The sequence below is a fragment of the Haemorhous mexicanus genome, chromosome 7, assembly GCF_027477595.1.
Source record: "Haemorhous mexicanus isolate bHaeMex1 chromosome 7, bHaeMex1.pri, whole genome shotgun sequence".
Taxonomy (NCBI): domain Eukaryota; kingdom Metazoa; phylum Chordata; class Aves; order Passeriformes; family Fringillidae; genus Haemorhous; species Haemorhous mexicanus.
Window position 1 is genome coordinate 30091575 of NC_082347.1, and position 16777 is coordinate 30108351.

Consider the following 16777-nt stretch of genomic DNA (forward strand, 5'->3'; position numbering starts at 1 on the left):
CACAGCTTGGTGATTTTTAAAATTGTTTTGCGAGAGTTTGAGCTTGAACAAGAAACTTGGGATAATTTAATAGCTGGTAATATCGAGTGGAATGAGAAATGGTAGCAACTGCCCAGCTGCTCTCTGCTGGAGGAGGTGCCAACTATGTGTTCCTAGGCTGGGGAGAGCAAACCCTTTTTTTGGTTTGGGAGGCACGTCTGTAGGAGACTCTAACTGTAAACTCTTTCCAGCACTGCTGTGATCTGTAATCCACAGTAAATAAATACTGAATTATATCAGAGTGCTGCTTGCAGTTTCTAATTTAGAATTAAGAAGTCGAGATTGGACCGTAACACGCTTTAAACTACCTACTTTCAGTTGTTTATCAGCGCTAAAAGGCTTCGACGCTCTGCTGAGTAAACAGTGCTGTCTCTTTTTCCTTATCAGTTCAGTTTTGGTGAAACGCAGCTCTCTCCCCACCCCCACAACTCCCCATCCGAAAAGAGTTTTACATAAGAAACTACCTCTAGCACAATGACCTTCTGTGATTGGTGCAATAGCTATAAATAATAGTTCACTTGTTAGCGCTCAGGGGAAAGAGACTTGCCTTAAAAACTAGAAACTGAACCAGAGGGGGAAATTCAGGCACAAAGGCTGACTGGCTTTAGGTAACTCTCAAATTGCAGTGAGATGTCGCTGCTGCAAATGCCGAGATTGCTTGAAACTCACGGATGTGTTTTTCTCTAAAGTTCCTCTTTAAATAATTTATTTTGTTTTAGAGATGTGTTCAGTGCAGCTGGGGTGCTGCATAAGGTGTAAAAGTAGAAGTTAGGTGTAATTTGGCTTCATTTGCTGGAACAGTGAACATCTGGTTGTCTCAGTGGATGAATGGTAGTTTTTTCTCTGCTGGTAACTTTTCGGCATCAATAGAGGCATTTACAGGAAGCAGGAAGAAAAGGTGTTGCCTCGAGAACACAAGAGCAAAGTTGACTATTTTTATCTGCTGATAAAGGATATAGTGGGAAAGAGCTGCTTGAACTTTTCTTAGTTTTAATAATTTTTAGTCTTAAAAAAAGAATAAATCTAAGTATTTGTGAGTGGATCCTGCATGCAAATATTGTTCAGAAATTTCTTTTTCCAAGGGTTATTACTGAGCAGTGCTGTTTAATTGAAAGTAGGGGAGGAATTCAGGAACATCTCATCACCTCCATTGTGTCTTGGTTTTTACTTGGTACATTCAGACTGCAAACACTTGGCTGGCTGGGATGCCCTTTGTTGTTTTCACCAACACAAGGGATGCTGATCCTGGGCTGCAGTCTCAGGGAACAGGTGCTGAGTGGGGTGCCCTCCCATGAGCTGTGTGATGAGGATGGAAGGATCACAGTGAGACCTTTGGCTCCCCAGGACCAGCACCCCTTCCTCTGCACCCCTGGACTGCACTGAACAGCTGCTTTCCCTGGATCTGCCTTCATTTCTTCTTTGGGAGCCAGCAGCATTGTAGCATTGCAGATGGACTGCCAAACACCTGGTAAAAGTAAGGTGTCTGGTTGATTTGGGGTTTTTTATTGTTGCAGTGGGATGATATTTAAATGCCTAAAAAGCTAGGTCAGCACTATCTGACATCAGTGCAATGTGGGTGTTTAAAGCTCCCATCCAAGGAAACATGATTGTAGGGGATCTCTGCTTTTAGTTTTGAGTATTTCCTCCTAAAGCTGGAGGTGGTAGCTCAAACACATTCACCTAGTTCACTGCAGAAATGAAAAAGGAAAAAAAATAGAAGTAGTTGGATTCTGAACACTTTCAGTTTTAATTTTAACTACTTGAGGTTTTCAGCATGGTCTTCTCTTTGGTGGTTTAGACCAACAAAATGCAAGATGACCTCCTCAAAGCTGTAATTTCCTAGATGTCTAGAAGTGTGTATCTTTAATGTGAGAGGGCTGAGGACTGCAGCTGGGCTTCTAGCAAGGGGTGAGGAAGTAAACATATGGTGCTTAAAACACTAATGCGTAGTTGTTAGAATCTGAAATTGAAACTTGCAGTAAACAAAAATGAAACCAGCTCTTATTGAAATATATCAGTGTCCGTGATCTGTGAAAGAGTAGTGTCCCTTTAAAGATAGTTGGAATATTTCTCCAGGATAAACGGATACAGAAAACCACTTTGTTCCTCAGATAAAGGTTAATAAAACCTTGGAGGTTCTGCATCTGCTGGGGATGAGGATGGGTCTGTTGTGGCTGATTAATCATGGTGATCTAAATATAATTCTCCTGATGCTGGCATTAGTGAAGCAATAAATGTTGTGGATTAGAATTCCCATTTTGGAGATCTTTATTGTGCCTGAGACAGCTCAGAGGCATCATTCCTCCCCAACTTATTATACTTCTAAAGTGTTTGCGTATTTGCACTTACTACACTTTTTTTTCCCCCCCACATTCTGCAAAACAAAATTTGTGGTGGGTGACTTAAGAAGAAGCGTCCAGACTTGATTTATTTCCTGGCCTCAGCTGTCTGTCATAAGGCAGGCTTACAGGAATCTGTCCCCTGTTGTGCTGGCAGGGCCTGGCACATGAGGTTCCAGTAACTCCCAGCAGTCAAAGCCACTTTCATCTGCGGCACTCTTAACGTGTTTTTGTTAAATTGAAGCCACCAAAGGCATGACACTTGCTCACGTGGTGGATTTTTGCTTTTATGTTCCGTACTCACAGGTGTAATGTTTGTGAAGGCAGGAGATGTCTGGAGGCTTTGGTGCAGGCTCAGCCACACCGATGTCTGTGGGTCCTGAGCTGCCCTGATGATCCAGGGTTCCCCAGCAGTTCTGCCTGTCCTTGCTGTGATCCCACCTGCTGTCCTTCTCTGAAAGGATCTGCTGAGTTTTTGTTTAAGATTAACTTTGATTAGGAACTGGGGGACTGCCGGCGAACCAGGAATTGTAGTAAACCCTGTGGCAAGATTGGGCATTCCAGCCTAGTATTTTCAGTAGCAGTTTTAACTTACTACCACTTGAGTGCCTTATCAGACAGAGATCATTTTCTTCGGTAGTTCTGTGTTAGCATTCTCATGAGCTGTTGCTGATGCACTTCGCTAACCAACACTAGTGATAGTCTGATATGTGAGATTGTAACAGCCAAGTGGGAACTAGTAAATAGTGGATATCAAATAGTTGTTTCTGACATATTTAATATACTGACAAGCACTTCCATTCTGTTACTCAGAATGCTTAAAGAATGTATATGGTTCAAATACTGACTGTGAGTTACTCAAAATACATACTTCAGTGCATTTTTCTGAGGATAGTGTCACTTGCTTAAATCCATCCTGCTTGTTATGGGTGCGGCTGGGTACTGAGAGCAAGGGACTGCTGCCTGTGATTAATGAGATTAGTGAAATAACTAGGTCAGGATTTTGATTTGTTATTAAATAGATGCTTATTACCAAAGTCCCTATGAGAGCTGTGAAACCAGAAGGTCTGGAGTGGTCACACGTTGAGCCCAAGTCCTGTTATAACCAGTTGTGTCTTGCCCTTCAGCAGATGCCATTTTGGCAGTCTCCCTTCATCCTGTTGCTGGGCTTTTCTCTGAGTCCCTCTGTCTGTATGCCTCTTATTCAGGCCTTTACTCACTCCTGTCATCCTGTTGTTATTCTCCATCTCTTCCTGTTAAAATAATAGTTTGCTGCATTGTGCATTGACAAATGCTGTAGTGAAATTTGGAGAAATTAGGGAATTAGAGTGGGTAAAAAAACGTGGGTATACTAGGAGACAGGAATGGCCTATAAACTGCTGTACGTAAATGCAAGTCACATTTCCAAGTGTTTCCCAGGGTATTACCAAGGTTAGGATGAATGGATACTCTGCCAGTTTGAATGACACATTGAGGCCGTATAAAGGCGCTCATATTTAGGGTAATGGAGTTTGGATTTCTGTGGAAAGAGGAGACAGAGCAAAAAGCTAAAATGATTATTAGATTTCGTGATACTGGCCACTGCTGGTTTTGGTTACCTGATTAATGTCAACTGAGGAGTCAACTTTTCTAGGTTGTTGGCTGCCAACTATGCACTTCTGAGTGTGGGCTGTGATGTTTGTTGCTGCAGTTGCACATATTAATTTTCAACTTGGAAAAGAGCCACGCTAGCCTGGAATTTGCTCATCTTCATCTTTCTCCCTTCTGACTTAGCAACAGTATGTGCCCAGGTTAACTGCTGACTTTTGAGAGTAGAAAAGAGAGAAGTGCCTTGATCCTTTTATTGTGATGGAACTCCACTGTCAGTCAGTTATTTCCCTTCATTTCCAACATTGGCTTCAGATGCAGTAAATCCTAACAGATTTACAGCTATTAAAACCAACCATTTACTACTGAGAACCTTTACAAATGTAGGGTGAGGAGGTCTGTTCCATTTTTCCTTGCAGCTCAGTCAATCTTCAGACCTTCATGAATGCCTCTTGTCTTGATTGTGCCCCAGATTTTGACCTTTAATTTGTCACATAGACCTCCAGTAAAGGTCTAATACTTAACTGGAAGGTGAAGAGAATAATTGGCTTTTTTCCTTGGCACTGACATTACTGTTTGCTGTGGCTTCAGATGTGACAACATACAGCACTGCCTTGAGTTCTTACATCTTCTGCTGCTGGATATTTTAAGGATTATTTGTAAAAGCACTTGACAGCAAAAGTGGACTACTGGCAGAGTTGCAGAGTTGCCAGTATGGTTGTAGGTTTATCACAAATGCCAAATATCAACAAGAAAATAAGTAAAGAAAAGAATCTTATTCACTGTTACTTTATAAAGTTTATGACATGTGAAAACTAATCCAAAATGCCCCATCTTAATATGAAGAGACTCTCAAAATGCACCAGTTAAGGTCTTCCCAGCTCAACCAATTTCATGACAAAGAGCCTGTACCACATATCACAGATTGTTTCTGTTGCACTGGGCTGGCAGGGAACACAGGCTCCACATCTGCAGAGTGTTCTCCCAAATGCTCCATCTTTGTGTGTCAGGGACTGAGTGATTCCATTTTCTCAGACCAGCTCTTAGGATGGTACCAGGAGGCAGTGATGCAACAGTGCAGCCTAGGGTACATGCTGATTTACAGGACAAAGTGAATCCCCTGAAACTAGCTGGGAATCTCCTAGGCTTTGCAGGTGGGAGATAATGGATGGCATGTTCTGGCTTCTTAGTTGTGAAACAAGACTATTCTGCTCTAATGGAGCTGAATCCTCTTTGAGGGCAGACCCATGTAGATCCTGCTTAGTAATCCTGCCTGGAGGCATCAGTTAGCTGAACAAAGGCTGGTGGGAAGGGATGTGCTTGCTTGCCTGGACAACAAGAAAATGAGACTCTCCTTCGGCAGGGAAGCCCACTCTGGAATGTTATAGCCACTGGCTATTGGGGAAGAAAGTGCTTTTGGAAAGAAACCCTCCCCCTTCCTTGTTTTCCTAAGGCTACCTTCAAAATATTCCAAAACCCTTCTGTAATAGTTCAATAAAAACTCCATGCTGGTAAGAATGACTAAAAATTACCATTACAAGTGCTGTTTGCAGTGGAAATTAAAAACAAAGGCAGGTCAATAAAATATGAGTGCTCCAACTTTGCTTCTATGAGAGTTTTTTCCACCTTTTTTTTTCCTTATCTATAAAATTACTCTTTCAGCTTTGTGCCTTGTCTATGGCTCTTAGTGTGAAAAAGGGAATAGTACACTTTCATAGCACAAGCACTTGGGATATTGTTTCCAGGAGACATTTAGACTCTAGATAACTGTACTGCTGATATATCTTAAGTAGTTAGTTTGGCAGCCTATCGCACAAAGAATGCACGGTAGAAGGAAGTAGAAATAATGAAATACTGCTGGTATGAAAAGTGCAGCCTGAGATTTAAATAGAAAGTGAAGTCAGATCAAAGAGGTTGGAAGTAGGTAGAAATTTCCTAACAAAGAGTGTCATGGTCTCTGTCATGGCCAGGGTGGCTCTACGTAACCTCTTCCTTGACTTGCAGAAAAGGAGCAAACTGTACAGTGGCTCAGCTTTTCACAGAAATGAGTCTTGACTTAAAAGAGGAAAGGAGACTGAAACACTTGTTCCAAAGGAGTCACCCGTAACATATCCCAAAGCAGTGCTCTCCCTGTGCCAGAATCTTTCCCTAGTAGACTTCTATTTGTGAAGATCTGTTGCCTTTACCTTTTATCTCTTTCCCCATGCCAGGCTGTGTAACCCAGTGTTAAGAGGTAGTCATGCTCTGAGCAGTAGTAGGACCATGTGACCTGCTGGGATCCTTTGCAAACCAAATTATTCCTTGATTCTGTGAAACTGTTTGGAAACACTGGTGACAGTTCTGGGTCTGACATGTAGCCCCGAAGTCTGACAGCTCCATGTTCCCTAAAGCCAATTGGTGGCAGGGCTGGCAGAGGGCTGCAGAAAGGCTCCAAAATGAGCTGCTTGGACTTTGAGGAGCTGGTGGTCAGCACTGCAAGGACTTCAGAATCCCTGCTGTTCTGAACTGTGGGAGCTGAAAGCCAACTGTGGGATTATATGAAGGTACAAGCACATGTGCATTAGCAGGGAAGAGCATTTGTCTTGGTCAGTGTATAAAGAAGCTCTGGACAGTAAGATTTAAACTCTGCTCTAGATGGGAAGCAGGATGTTGCCTGAGACTTGATCTCCAGGAAGAACCTGCAGAACACCATCCTAGCTGCTCAGGATCCTCTCTTGAGAATGTACTAACACATGGTGGCCAGCTGGGCTAACAAGGAGCAGCCCTGCACATAAGCATGTGTGGAAAAGTCATTTCAAATATAATGAGGTTGGCAAGAGGGACTCAGTAAGTTCAAATAAAAGGACGGTGTGATGAAAGTCTCTGAAATCAGGAGTGCTGCAAGTTTTTAAGTGGGAAAAGTGTAGTTTAAGATGTTACGAGTTGCTGCTGCCCAAAGACACTGATTTGTTCCTTATTGCTGCTCTTTGAAGCAGGCAGCACTGAATGGATGAAATTTTTGGGGAGTAAACCAGAAGTGGTCAAGGATGGATCAAGTGTGGTGATGCAGAGAAGATAATAAAATGGCACTATGAGGCTCTGGTTTTTCACCAGCTCCATGTGATTCATTTGCTGGTTCAACAGGTCACATTGATCTTCACGTGTCACAACCACAAACCTCAGCTAGTCATTCTCTGACTTGAGCATTATCAACAGGGTTGCAATTTTGCAATGGCATCTTAGTTTCTCAATTCTCTTCATATGACAGCCAAAATCTGTGCTGTTCATCACTTACATTAGCTCTGCAAAGCCAAGAAAAATGAGGAAAAATGTAAATAAACTAATAATAAGCAGATAATAGATGTGTCCTAGTTCTAGTTCTTTTGCTGGCTAAAATTACTAGTTTTGGATTGAATAGTGTGCTTGAAGCAGAAAATACTGTGCTACCTCAGCAAAGTCTCCTAATAGTTGCCACCAGTTAGAGATGGAAACATGTCCTTACCTCAGAGGAAAATGGTGTTTCTACTGTTGACATGCCAACATCTCAAGGCACGCCAACATCTCAAGAGCCAAATGTTCGCTTTAGCTGCCTGTAGTACTTGGACTGGTCTGTCCAGCAAAATGTTTGTCTCTTCCTGAAAAGTAGAGGCAGGTACCCCTCCAACTTGTTGCCTCTGTGGGTGAGTTTTAAAGGTGCTTTTTAGAGCCTTTTCTGGAAATCATGATATCCATGGAAGGAAGGAAAGCTTCATTGTATGCCAAGTTGTGTGTGCTGAATTGTGCCCTCACATGATCAAAACCCTTTCAAAAGTTTCTTAAGAGAAAAGAAGCAGCATGGGGCCTTTCCTGTTGAGCCTCAGATGGTAGGAGGTTGTTCTGCTTTTAAAAGTTATGTTGCTTCTGTAATTTGGATGCTTAGGTGAGAGACCTGTGCTGGGGAGGTGTCTCTCCAGCAGGGGTGCTGGTGGGGAAGTGCTGGTTCTCCTCTAGGTCCCCGAATACACTGAAAACTTAATGGAGGACTTTTCTGCATTAAAACTGCTGCCTCACATGACTTGTTCAATGAGGTGGTTCAACATTTGAAATGCACTTGGTATTTAGCATGTGTGGTAGGTAGCTTCATAGAAGTTTGTGAAAAGTGTGGCTGTGGTGGACTCACATAAAAGAGAAGAGCAGTGCAGTTCAGCCAGTGTTGGGATCCACAAATGTGCATCCCTGTCACTTACTGGTGGGGTTTTGTTGGGCTTTAGTGGGTTGGTGTTTTCTTATTTGCAAGTTGGTACTTCCAAAACTATTTTTTTCAACACAGCTTTCAGTATAAGCCTACCCACATTTCAGTTTCCTTAAAATAATTTTCAAGTGAAGGAAACGGAAAATAAAAACTATAAAAACTTTGTTACAGTGGATTTAATTAATATAAGAAACAAATTTTTTTGTTTCTTAAATTCCATAGTGTTCTTTGAACCTCCAGGTTGCTCCAAAACCTATTGGAGGATGTACAAACCACAGCCTGTAGAAGGCTTTTGTTTTCTTGTGTTTTATACTTTTTCCCAGCCATGTTTTCAGACTAGCAGGAAAACACAGACTTCTGAGAAGTGGTGCACCATGTGGGGACCTGAGACCTCACAGCATAGACCTTTTCCATGTTAGGCGTCTTGAGGACCTGCTGGGTGATTTGCTACAGCTGATTTGGCTCTGCTTCTGGACTACTTTCTATTCCAGGAAGAAGTTTTACAGGAATGCTGATCTTCCATAAAGCACATGGCTAATTATGAAGAAATCATTTTAGATAGGAATCTTGCAGGAACATATTGTAATTATCACTTTGATCTAAATGAATCCAAGCAGTCTTTTCTCAAATTATGATGTTCCCTTTATGAATGCTTTTCCTCCACTTGGCATTCAGCCCCAGTAATACAGTGATATTGTGTACAATGTGGAACAAATGTCATCTCTTCTTCTAAGAGAATGCCTGGCTCCCAAAATGTGGTAACTTTCAGTGGAAAAGGAGAGGGATAATGAGAGCTCTGACTAGATGCTAAAAGAGTGTAACTCATGGGTTTGAAGTTATGGGGATTTTCTTCTGATTGGTCTTTTGTTTTTTGGTCGTCCATAGATGTCTTTTAACCTCCTTATGTATTTTAGAGTTTCCAGAGACCATAACTTGTACTTTTCAAATGCTTGCAGATCATCAAATAAAACATTTACAAAAGATACTGACAAAGCATCTTAAAAGTGTGTCTGTTTAATTTTAGGACAAGGAAACCTGCATGGGTGTCAACAATCAAAGTTACATATGTGAAACGGGCCACTGTTGTGGACAATCCCAGTGTTGCAACTACTACTATGAACTCTGGTGTAAGTCCTTCCATTTTGTATGGCTTCCCTTCCTAATCTGCATGGCTCTTGTACCATACTACAGGTCTGGCTTGTGTCCCATGGGGTTTTGTATTCAGCCCTTGTTGTGCATTGCCATTGCATTTCACTGCAGCACGATCCAGAGCTGATGTGATATGACAAGGAAATAGGGTTGTCACAGTGGGTGCTTTCTCAGGAGTAATGGGTCATCTTGCCACTGCTGTTTGCTCTTCTCACTGATTTGGGTACTCAAGACATTATACAGGAGTAAGGAAACCAGCTTGAGGGAGAAATGCCATACATACAACACTGGAGCTTGACACACTCAAACAGGGAATTAATTCAGTGTCTTTTATCTATTGGTTTTGTTCTTTGCAGGCACAAGAAGTTTAAATCTGGTATATCTTTTTAAAGATGTCCTTTCAAGGAGCATAGCCAGTGTGCTTATTCTCTTCAGGACTGTTCAGAGTCCTTGTGTAGAGAGAGTCTTGGGTAAATCCTGTGGGTTTGCAGTGGGAGAATGTTGTACTGTGAGGATCACACATTGCCCATTGCAGCCCTTCTTATCTCCTTTTTCCCAAAATGTGAGATTTAAAAATAGCCAAGTTTCCAGCAGATGTTTGAGTGACTGTACCTGCCTAGTCCCCTTAGATGGCAGCAGGCAGGTCAAAGCAGGTGGTCAGGAAAACTTGATTAAGATATATGGAAAAATAGGAACTTGAAAGCATAAGAAAGTGATAATTGCTGAATTTTAAAGGAAAACTTAAGCTTGTTCAGTCTGATGGTATCTTCTTTCTTTAGGAGGAACACAAAAGGTTGAACATTGATGTTGTGCTGTTGTACTGCCCTGAGCCTAGGCTGGGAGGGCATCTCTGCTCCTGGAATTTGGAAATGTGGTGCTCTGAACATTGTACCTCTACATTAGAGACTGGAGATACTTTCTTACCACACCCAATGGTATCTTCTAGTTTTTATGCAACTACAATTTTTACTTAATCCCTCTGTTGTGCCCACGGTTTCACTTTCTCAAAGTAGCTTGTGTGTGGAGATGTGTTATACATACAAAGACTGTTGCTTAACCTGGATCCAAGGACAGCAATAGCTGACACTTCATCCTTTAGTCTAGAAACATGCTTTTACTTCTCAAATTAGCCAGTGAAGTATGGGGGATGTGGTTATAAACTGAACAGGACTCTGTAGTAAGCATCTTCAAGATACACTGTGCTCAGACTCCAGTAGCTGCTGTGTCGATACTAATGGCAGGATTTTAATGTATTGCAGACCTTTTACAGCAGACTTACTTTCCAAAATGTCCAAACAGCTCAAGAAGCCATTCAGGATAGGGAGTCATGGGCAGCTCCAGGGACCGTAGCAGGCTGAGTAACAGACATGACCATACTGGAGCCTTGAAGTGCCTGGGTCAGATTGTAGCAGTCAGCAGCACAGGCAGGACAGATGGCAAGAATTTTTTCAGGCTAGAGGGAGGTGCATGGACAGAGCAGAGTGGGGAAGGTCAAACCCGGTTTTGCATTTGGTGTGGGTGGGAATCTAGAGGAAGATGCCTGTGTGCAAAGGCTTACAGGCTCCTTAGCAAGCAGGATCTAAATTGAGCAGCAGTGTGGAGTGCAGCTGCACAGTGGAGCTGGTGGCACGGTCACCATGTTTCTCCCATGGGCATCTTGAAAGAGAGGCTTAGTGGGATTGCATACAAACAGTCTGGTCCAAGCAATAGCCCCCTGCCATTTTAATGGGATGGTTTAGCTGTCTTTGTGCTCTCAGTATGGCACAGACTTTTATACTTGGCAGTGCCTGGCTGCATCATAAAAGTTCTTGGAAGACAAAACCAGATTTTGTTAGAAGGAGGCAGAATATTAAAGGCTTCTTTTTAGAGTAGACTCACAGGTCACAGTGAGATCATGGATTGAACATGTTGGTCACACACGCTGCTGGATGGTTCCTCGGGGGAGATAGGTTTCTGTGTATTCACATTCCTTCTGCCTCCCAGGGAGCATTGTGTACCACACCAACATGAGGGGAGTAATTCAAACATGAGACTTGTTTTCTAGGCTTTTTGCAAATTCAGGCAAACATCCCACACTGATATAAAATCAGTTAATGTTTTGAAAGCTTACTTTGCCATTATGAATGGTAGGAAGAAAGTTTCCTTTGGATGGGAAGGAGTCATAGAAGGGAGCATGTCCTTTAAATGTAAACCCATATTCTAGGGCTTGTGAGCTTAGCTGCTGCTCAGGAGTTTTGGAGTATCTTTGGTAGGTGTGTATGCTGAGGCACTCTGAAGGCCTTCAAGGTCAAAAGTGGTGATAGTAAATGTAAGTAGTCTTAATATGAGCAGTGGAGAGCAACAGCTTTACATGCTTGGGAATAGATCAGCTTTTTAAAAGTTAATAATAACTTCTGGTTAATGAGCAGTTAACATAGCAGCACCTTTAAGTATGGCTTCATGGTTGTTCTGTTTTGATTTTAACCAGCATATGCATGTACTGAAGTAGCTTTTGAGAGGCTTTTGCTTCTCTTGACCTTCTCAGACCACCGGTGTGTGTTTCAGACTTTTGTGTGCCTGAAAATAGACCTTCTTGCTAGTCCTGTTGAATTAAATCCTGGATTTATCTACCACCACAGCTTTGTGGGAAGAAGAAGCAGAGGAGGGTGGCATTTGAAATGGAAAAGAAAACTAGTCAGTCTTTGCTGGACATGCGTTCTGAAACATGATCTTGTTTTGTGGCCACTTGGAATTTTTCCTGTAAAAAGGACCTTTTTCCCTGTTACAGAATTTGAGGGAAGTTTGTCTTTGAAAATGGCTGATCTCAGCAATTCTAGGCAGCAAGTGAGATTGTGGTAATTTTAAACCAGTCGTTGAGGGTAGTGGAATAGGATGTAAAATCAAGGTATTATTTTGTTAAGGGGTGGAGTGGAAGAATGGAGAATATGATATGCCAAGCAGGTGGACAGCCTATGTTTAAAATTAGATAACAGCCCAGTTCAGATTCTCCACCCACCTCTTATTTAAAAAAAAAAAAAAACAAAAACACAATGCTGTGTTGCCAAATAATAAAACTATATTCAGATTTATAGATATAGGTCTAATAACTATGTAAAGGTCTAATTAGTTCTTAAGCTTGGTAACTGGTAACCTGGTGAGGCAAAAGCTGTGTTACATCTTTTTCTTTTCTTGGAACATAGTAATAAAAAATAAAATGGAAAAATGTAGTTTGCTGTTGTATTTCCTCACATGCAAAAAGATGTTTGAGTGGTGGATGAGCTGGGTCAGCATTTTCATTGAACAGTTTAATTGGACTCCCCAGAGAACTCATGGTCTCCAAGGGGGAGAATGGCAGCAGACGCTGGATTTTGCTTCCTAGCAGTTTTTATTCAGGTCTCTGTGATGTGATTGTGATTTGCTGGAGTTTTCCAATGCTGGCCTTTTTCCAGGCCTGACAGGTGTCTTGTTGCTTAGACATTCCAAAATACTTTTCAAAATACAGAGGAGAAGGTAATCGAGGAATGCAGTTCCTGTGTTTTGCAGGCTAAGAAGTCAGGCTCAGAGCTTCTGGATTTTCCCAGGTTTGAGAGTATAATGTGGACTGAGCACTAAATCCAGGTCTGCTGACAATATCCGTCCTTGTGTCTCTCCTTTGGAATCATTAAATGATTCCAGAGGCTCTAAACACAGCAAGCAAAGCTGTGAAAGTACATTTCATTGTGTGGTTGGAAAAATAGTACAGTATGCTTCAGGAATCATGGAGCATGGAAACAGGCAGCTGCTCACTGCTTGCAGAAAGCTGTAGGATTTAGAAGTTGGAGGACTTAGCTGGTCTTGGGTCACGTAGGTACTGTACAGCAGCCCAGCCCTGGTAATGAGTGAGCATTCATATATTGCCTGTGCCTGTTTTGTTTCTTTGTGTTTTTTAGCAGTGATACTGAGCCCTTCTATTTTTGAAAGAAAGAAAAGAAAAAAAGATCTTGACTGTTTAGTTCCTAGTGGAAGGGTTGTACAGGAAAAAAATGTTCTGTTTGCAAGCAGCACAGTCAGTGTTTTTGCTGATTTTGAACATTCTGCACGCTTCCCCTTGGAATCGCTAGACAGCTCTTTTCCCAAAAAGCACGCTGCCAGAAAATTCTGGCAAGGATCCGGTTAGTTGCTAAAACTAAAGCAACTGCTGTACCACGTACATATTCCAGGAGGTCAGCTTTGTAATAGGAATTCACGTCCAAGAGTTTGCTGCAGTCTCCAAAACACTCAGTCAAACAATGCACCAGTCCCATGTTTTCGTCCTTACCCCATATTGTCTTATCCCACATCCTTTTTCAAAGAAGGATTTTTGCTGTTCCTTGCCTTTCACCCAGCCTTCTACGTGGTTGTGCTTGCTTCTCTTTCCTAGGTGTCTCAAACTTCCCCTTGGGCTGTTCCTCCTCAGCTGTGCTGCAGCAATAGCCCTGCCATGACAAAGCCTCACCAACAGTATAGGGCAAACAACAGATGTCACAACCACACAGAAACTCTTTATAATAAATAAGGTCACTGAGGGAGTTATTTCCTGATTTACTTGGACTTCCTGTAGCCTAATCCAGACAGCCAAATCATCTTAAGTTTGTTTTGGTCTGGCTCAGTAAAATTCACAGATCCAAAGCAGAAGGCAAGTTGTCTGGCATAGCTTGGCTATGCAGATACTGACTTTTGCCCTATGTGGCTGCTTTCACCTGTAATGTGCTAAACAGCCTGGAAAAGCAAGAGAACTTTCTAGTGTTGTTTCACCCCCTGTCCTACATACCTCCAACCCAGCTTGTCACCAAGTACCTAGATCTCTTGTTCCCAGATGTTCATGACATGGTCTCAGCTGGATGTTCCACTCTGGTCTTTGTTAGACTATTGTTCAACATTCATTTTACTGACATAGATCTCTTGGGAGGGACTGGACTCAAAAATATGTCATCTGGAGCATGGGAGCAATTGCCCTTGGAAGGCTCCCTCCCTAGGAGAGAGGCATAAAAGCAGTGTCTGCACATTTACTGCCTCACTTGGACTCTTACTGCACGATGGGCAAAGGATTTTTCTGAAACTTGTTTTTCCATCTTATCTCGTTGCAGTGGGGGTACCATATATGGTGGGCACTATTCTCAAAACTAGAAACCAGTTGCAGTTAACGTGTGTATCCTTTTGTTACCAGTTTGGGAGCAATCGAGCAGGAGTTGGAGATGTCTTCAGCTTTTTTCTTTTGCCATTGTACTCTACAAATATTCAGTAACTTTTTCCTGCAGTGAGGTCAGGCTGGGACTGCAGTTCCAATGACTTAAATGAACATAAAACTGTCACTGAAAGTCACAGTCTTTCTCTTGCTGCTGCTGCTGCTGTGTTTGCCAAACGAGTTTCAACCTGCTCTGGTTCCCTCAAACCAGTTCAAACCACAGTTGCGCACAACTTTGTGCCGGCACAAGAAGAGGTGGAGGAAGCAGCAGGAGGTATGGTTGAGACAGGCAGGAGAGAATCGCGTCATTCAGCGGCTTCTTTTATTCCTTCTCAAAATGTTCGTGGATCCTTCATCTGGCATTCTTGAGCAGCAGTGTTGGCTCGTACAGGCTTGTGCCTGCAGTGGCAGGAGGTGATGTGACCCCTCTGCCAAAGGACACAACTCAAGCGCATCCAGGTTGTGGTACCAAGTAAATTTCTCTTCCCTTTTTTGATTATAGTGTTGGCCCTGTGAAAGACAATTTTTTTCCAGCCATGACTGACTGTGAGGCCACCATTTGGGACATTTCTTAGTCAATGAAATTGTCCCACTTCTCCTTCTGTTCAGAACCAGCTCTCATGGAGCCAAAGCTATTACCCAGATGCTTGTCAGGCAGACACAAAGGCACTTTGCAGTATGTTTTGGCTTGCTTTTAGGGGATTTCCTGCCAACAGAGCCGTGGCATTTGCCCAAGTTTACCATGAACTTGAGGGCAAATTTCTCTGTTCATACCCTTGGAATGCTCCAGAAAACATTTTCCATTTTGCACAGGATAAAAGGAGCTTCCCTCAACGGCATTGCTGATGGCAACATCTCAGGCAGCAAATACAGTACAGCATCAAAGCAAACATTGCTCCCTCCTTTTTCATAAGGAATGCTCTGGTTTTTAATTATTAAACTGTTTTATTTTTACTTATTTTAAAGTTTGATCAAAACTGTGGTTAGTGTCCTAGAAGGGGTTTTCTTGAAGCATTAAGCATGTTCTTTCACAGCTGGTAGGAAACATGTCTGGTGTATGACCATGTGATGGGGCTCCCTTTCGCAAGAATTCTGTAAATGTAGCAGCAGCCTTCTCTTTCTTCAGTATTTCCTCTGGTTCTGAGAGATGGCTTTCATGGGACCTAATTCCATTCCCAGGTGTTTTTGCAGCTTCCATTCTGACTTCCTGAGCTTCCTGCTCATGTCAGGCTTACAGCTCTCAGCTTACAGATTGGTGCTGATTCTTTTACTTTCATTAAAGGTTTTGGTGCTCTGGCAGGAAAATCTTTTGGCAATAATCAACTCCTTGGCTGTGTCTGTTTCACCTTTCCTTCCATCACTATCCACCTGTAGGCATCACCAGTGAATTTAACAAAAAAATATAGCAGTGTTTCTCAAGACTCAGTTGTTTTTGGGCTGGAGAGTGTTGCAACTTCTGACTCTTCCATGAGCCAAGAGCAAGACTGAAATTGCCTTCAAGTCTAGTGGTCTCCTGGTGCCTGTTTCACTCCAGACTGGTACTTTACTTCTGCTCTGGCTGTCTATCAGAAGTTGTATTTCCAAAGTCACTGTTTGTTTTTTGTCTGTCATGTTGTCCTAAGATTGCCACAAGCTTATGTTCCCAGTGGTCCCTGCAAAAGGTGGCTGTGGAAAATACTCTCAAATCAGACATTTAATGGAAAATTTGGCTTAGAATGTGTCTCCCAATCATTTTTCCTTTTCCAGTGAGTGCAGCAGTCGCTCAACACAGTGCTGGTGAAAAACAGCTCATATCCATTTGGGAAGAAAAAACATCTTGAAGAACAAGAGGAGGGCGTTAGGCAATAGTAAGGCTTCTGGGGACATTGAACACAACCAGAAGCTCAGTTTTACTTGGCTTTTAGAGTCTTTTTGATGCCAAACTTTAGTTGCCTCCATACATCTTACCCATTTTCAGTACAAGGCAGAATTGGTACCTGTTTTTACCCTGAAGGAGGTGTTAGTGTGTGCTGCTGCTGTGCTTGGCCCCTGAGTTTCCTGCTCATGTTGTGTTGTCTTTGGGTGAATTTGCAGTTCCCCTCCTGCCAAATGAGCTGCTGGCTGCACGGGCCAGTGGTCTGCTCGGCTTACCTCCCTGCTGTTGGTTTGAAGCCAAGCCTCACCAGGTGTACAAATGCACAGCTCAGTCATGAACATCTTCACTGTTCACTCCATACTTTTAGACATAATATTTACAATTGCACTTGGCCTTGGAGCATAGCTTTATTCCAG

General features: G+C 42.5%; 1 protein-coding gene across 6 annotated transcripts in view; it reads left to right on the forward strand.

The window, feature by feature from the left end:
• Positions 1-16777, forward strand: part of WBP1L (WW domain binding protein 1 like) — a 59238-nt gene that overhangs the window by 35366 nt on the left and 7095 nt on the right. For 5 of the 6 annotated variants that reach the window (XM_059851885.1, XM_059851889.1, XM_059851887.1 and 2 more), the window contains one exon: positions 9200-9302. The exons of the other annotated variant lie outside the window; for it this stretch is intronic. In XM_059851885.1, the coding sequence (XP_059707868.1) occupies positions 9200-9302 (103 nt within the window). The remainder of the gene's footprint in view (positions 1-9199; positions 9303-16777) is intronic. 6 annotated transcript variants of the gene reach the window in all.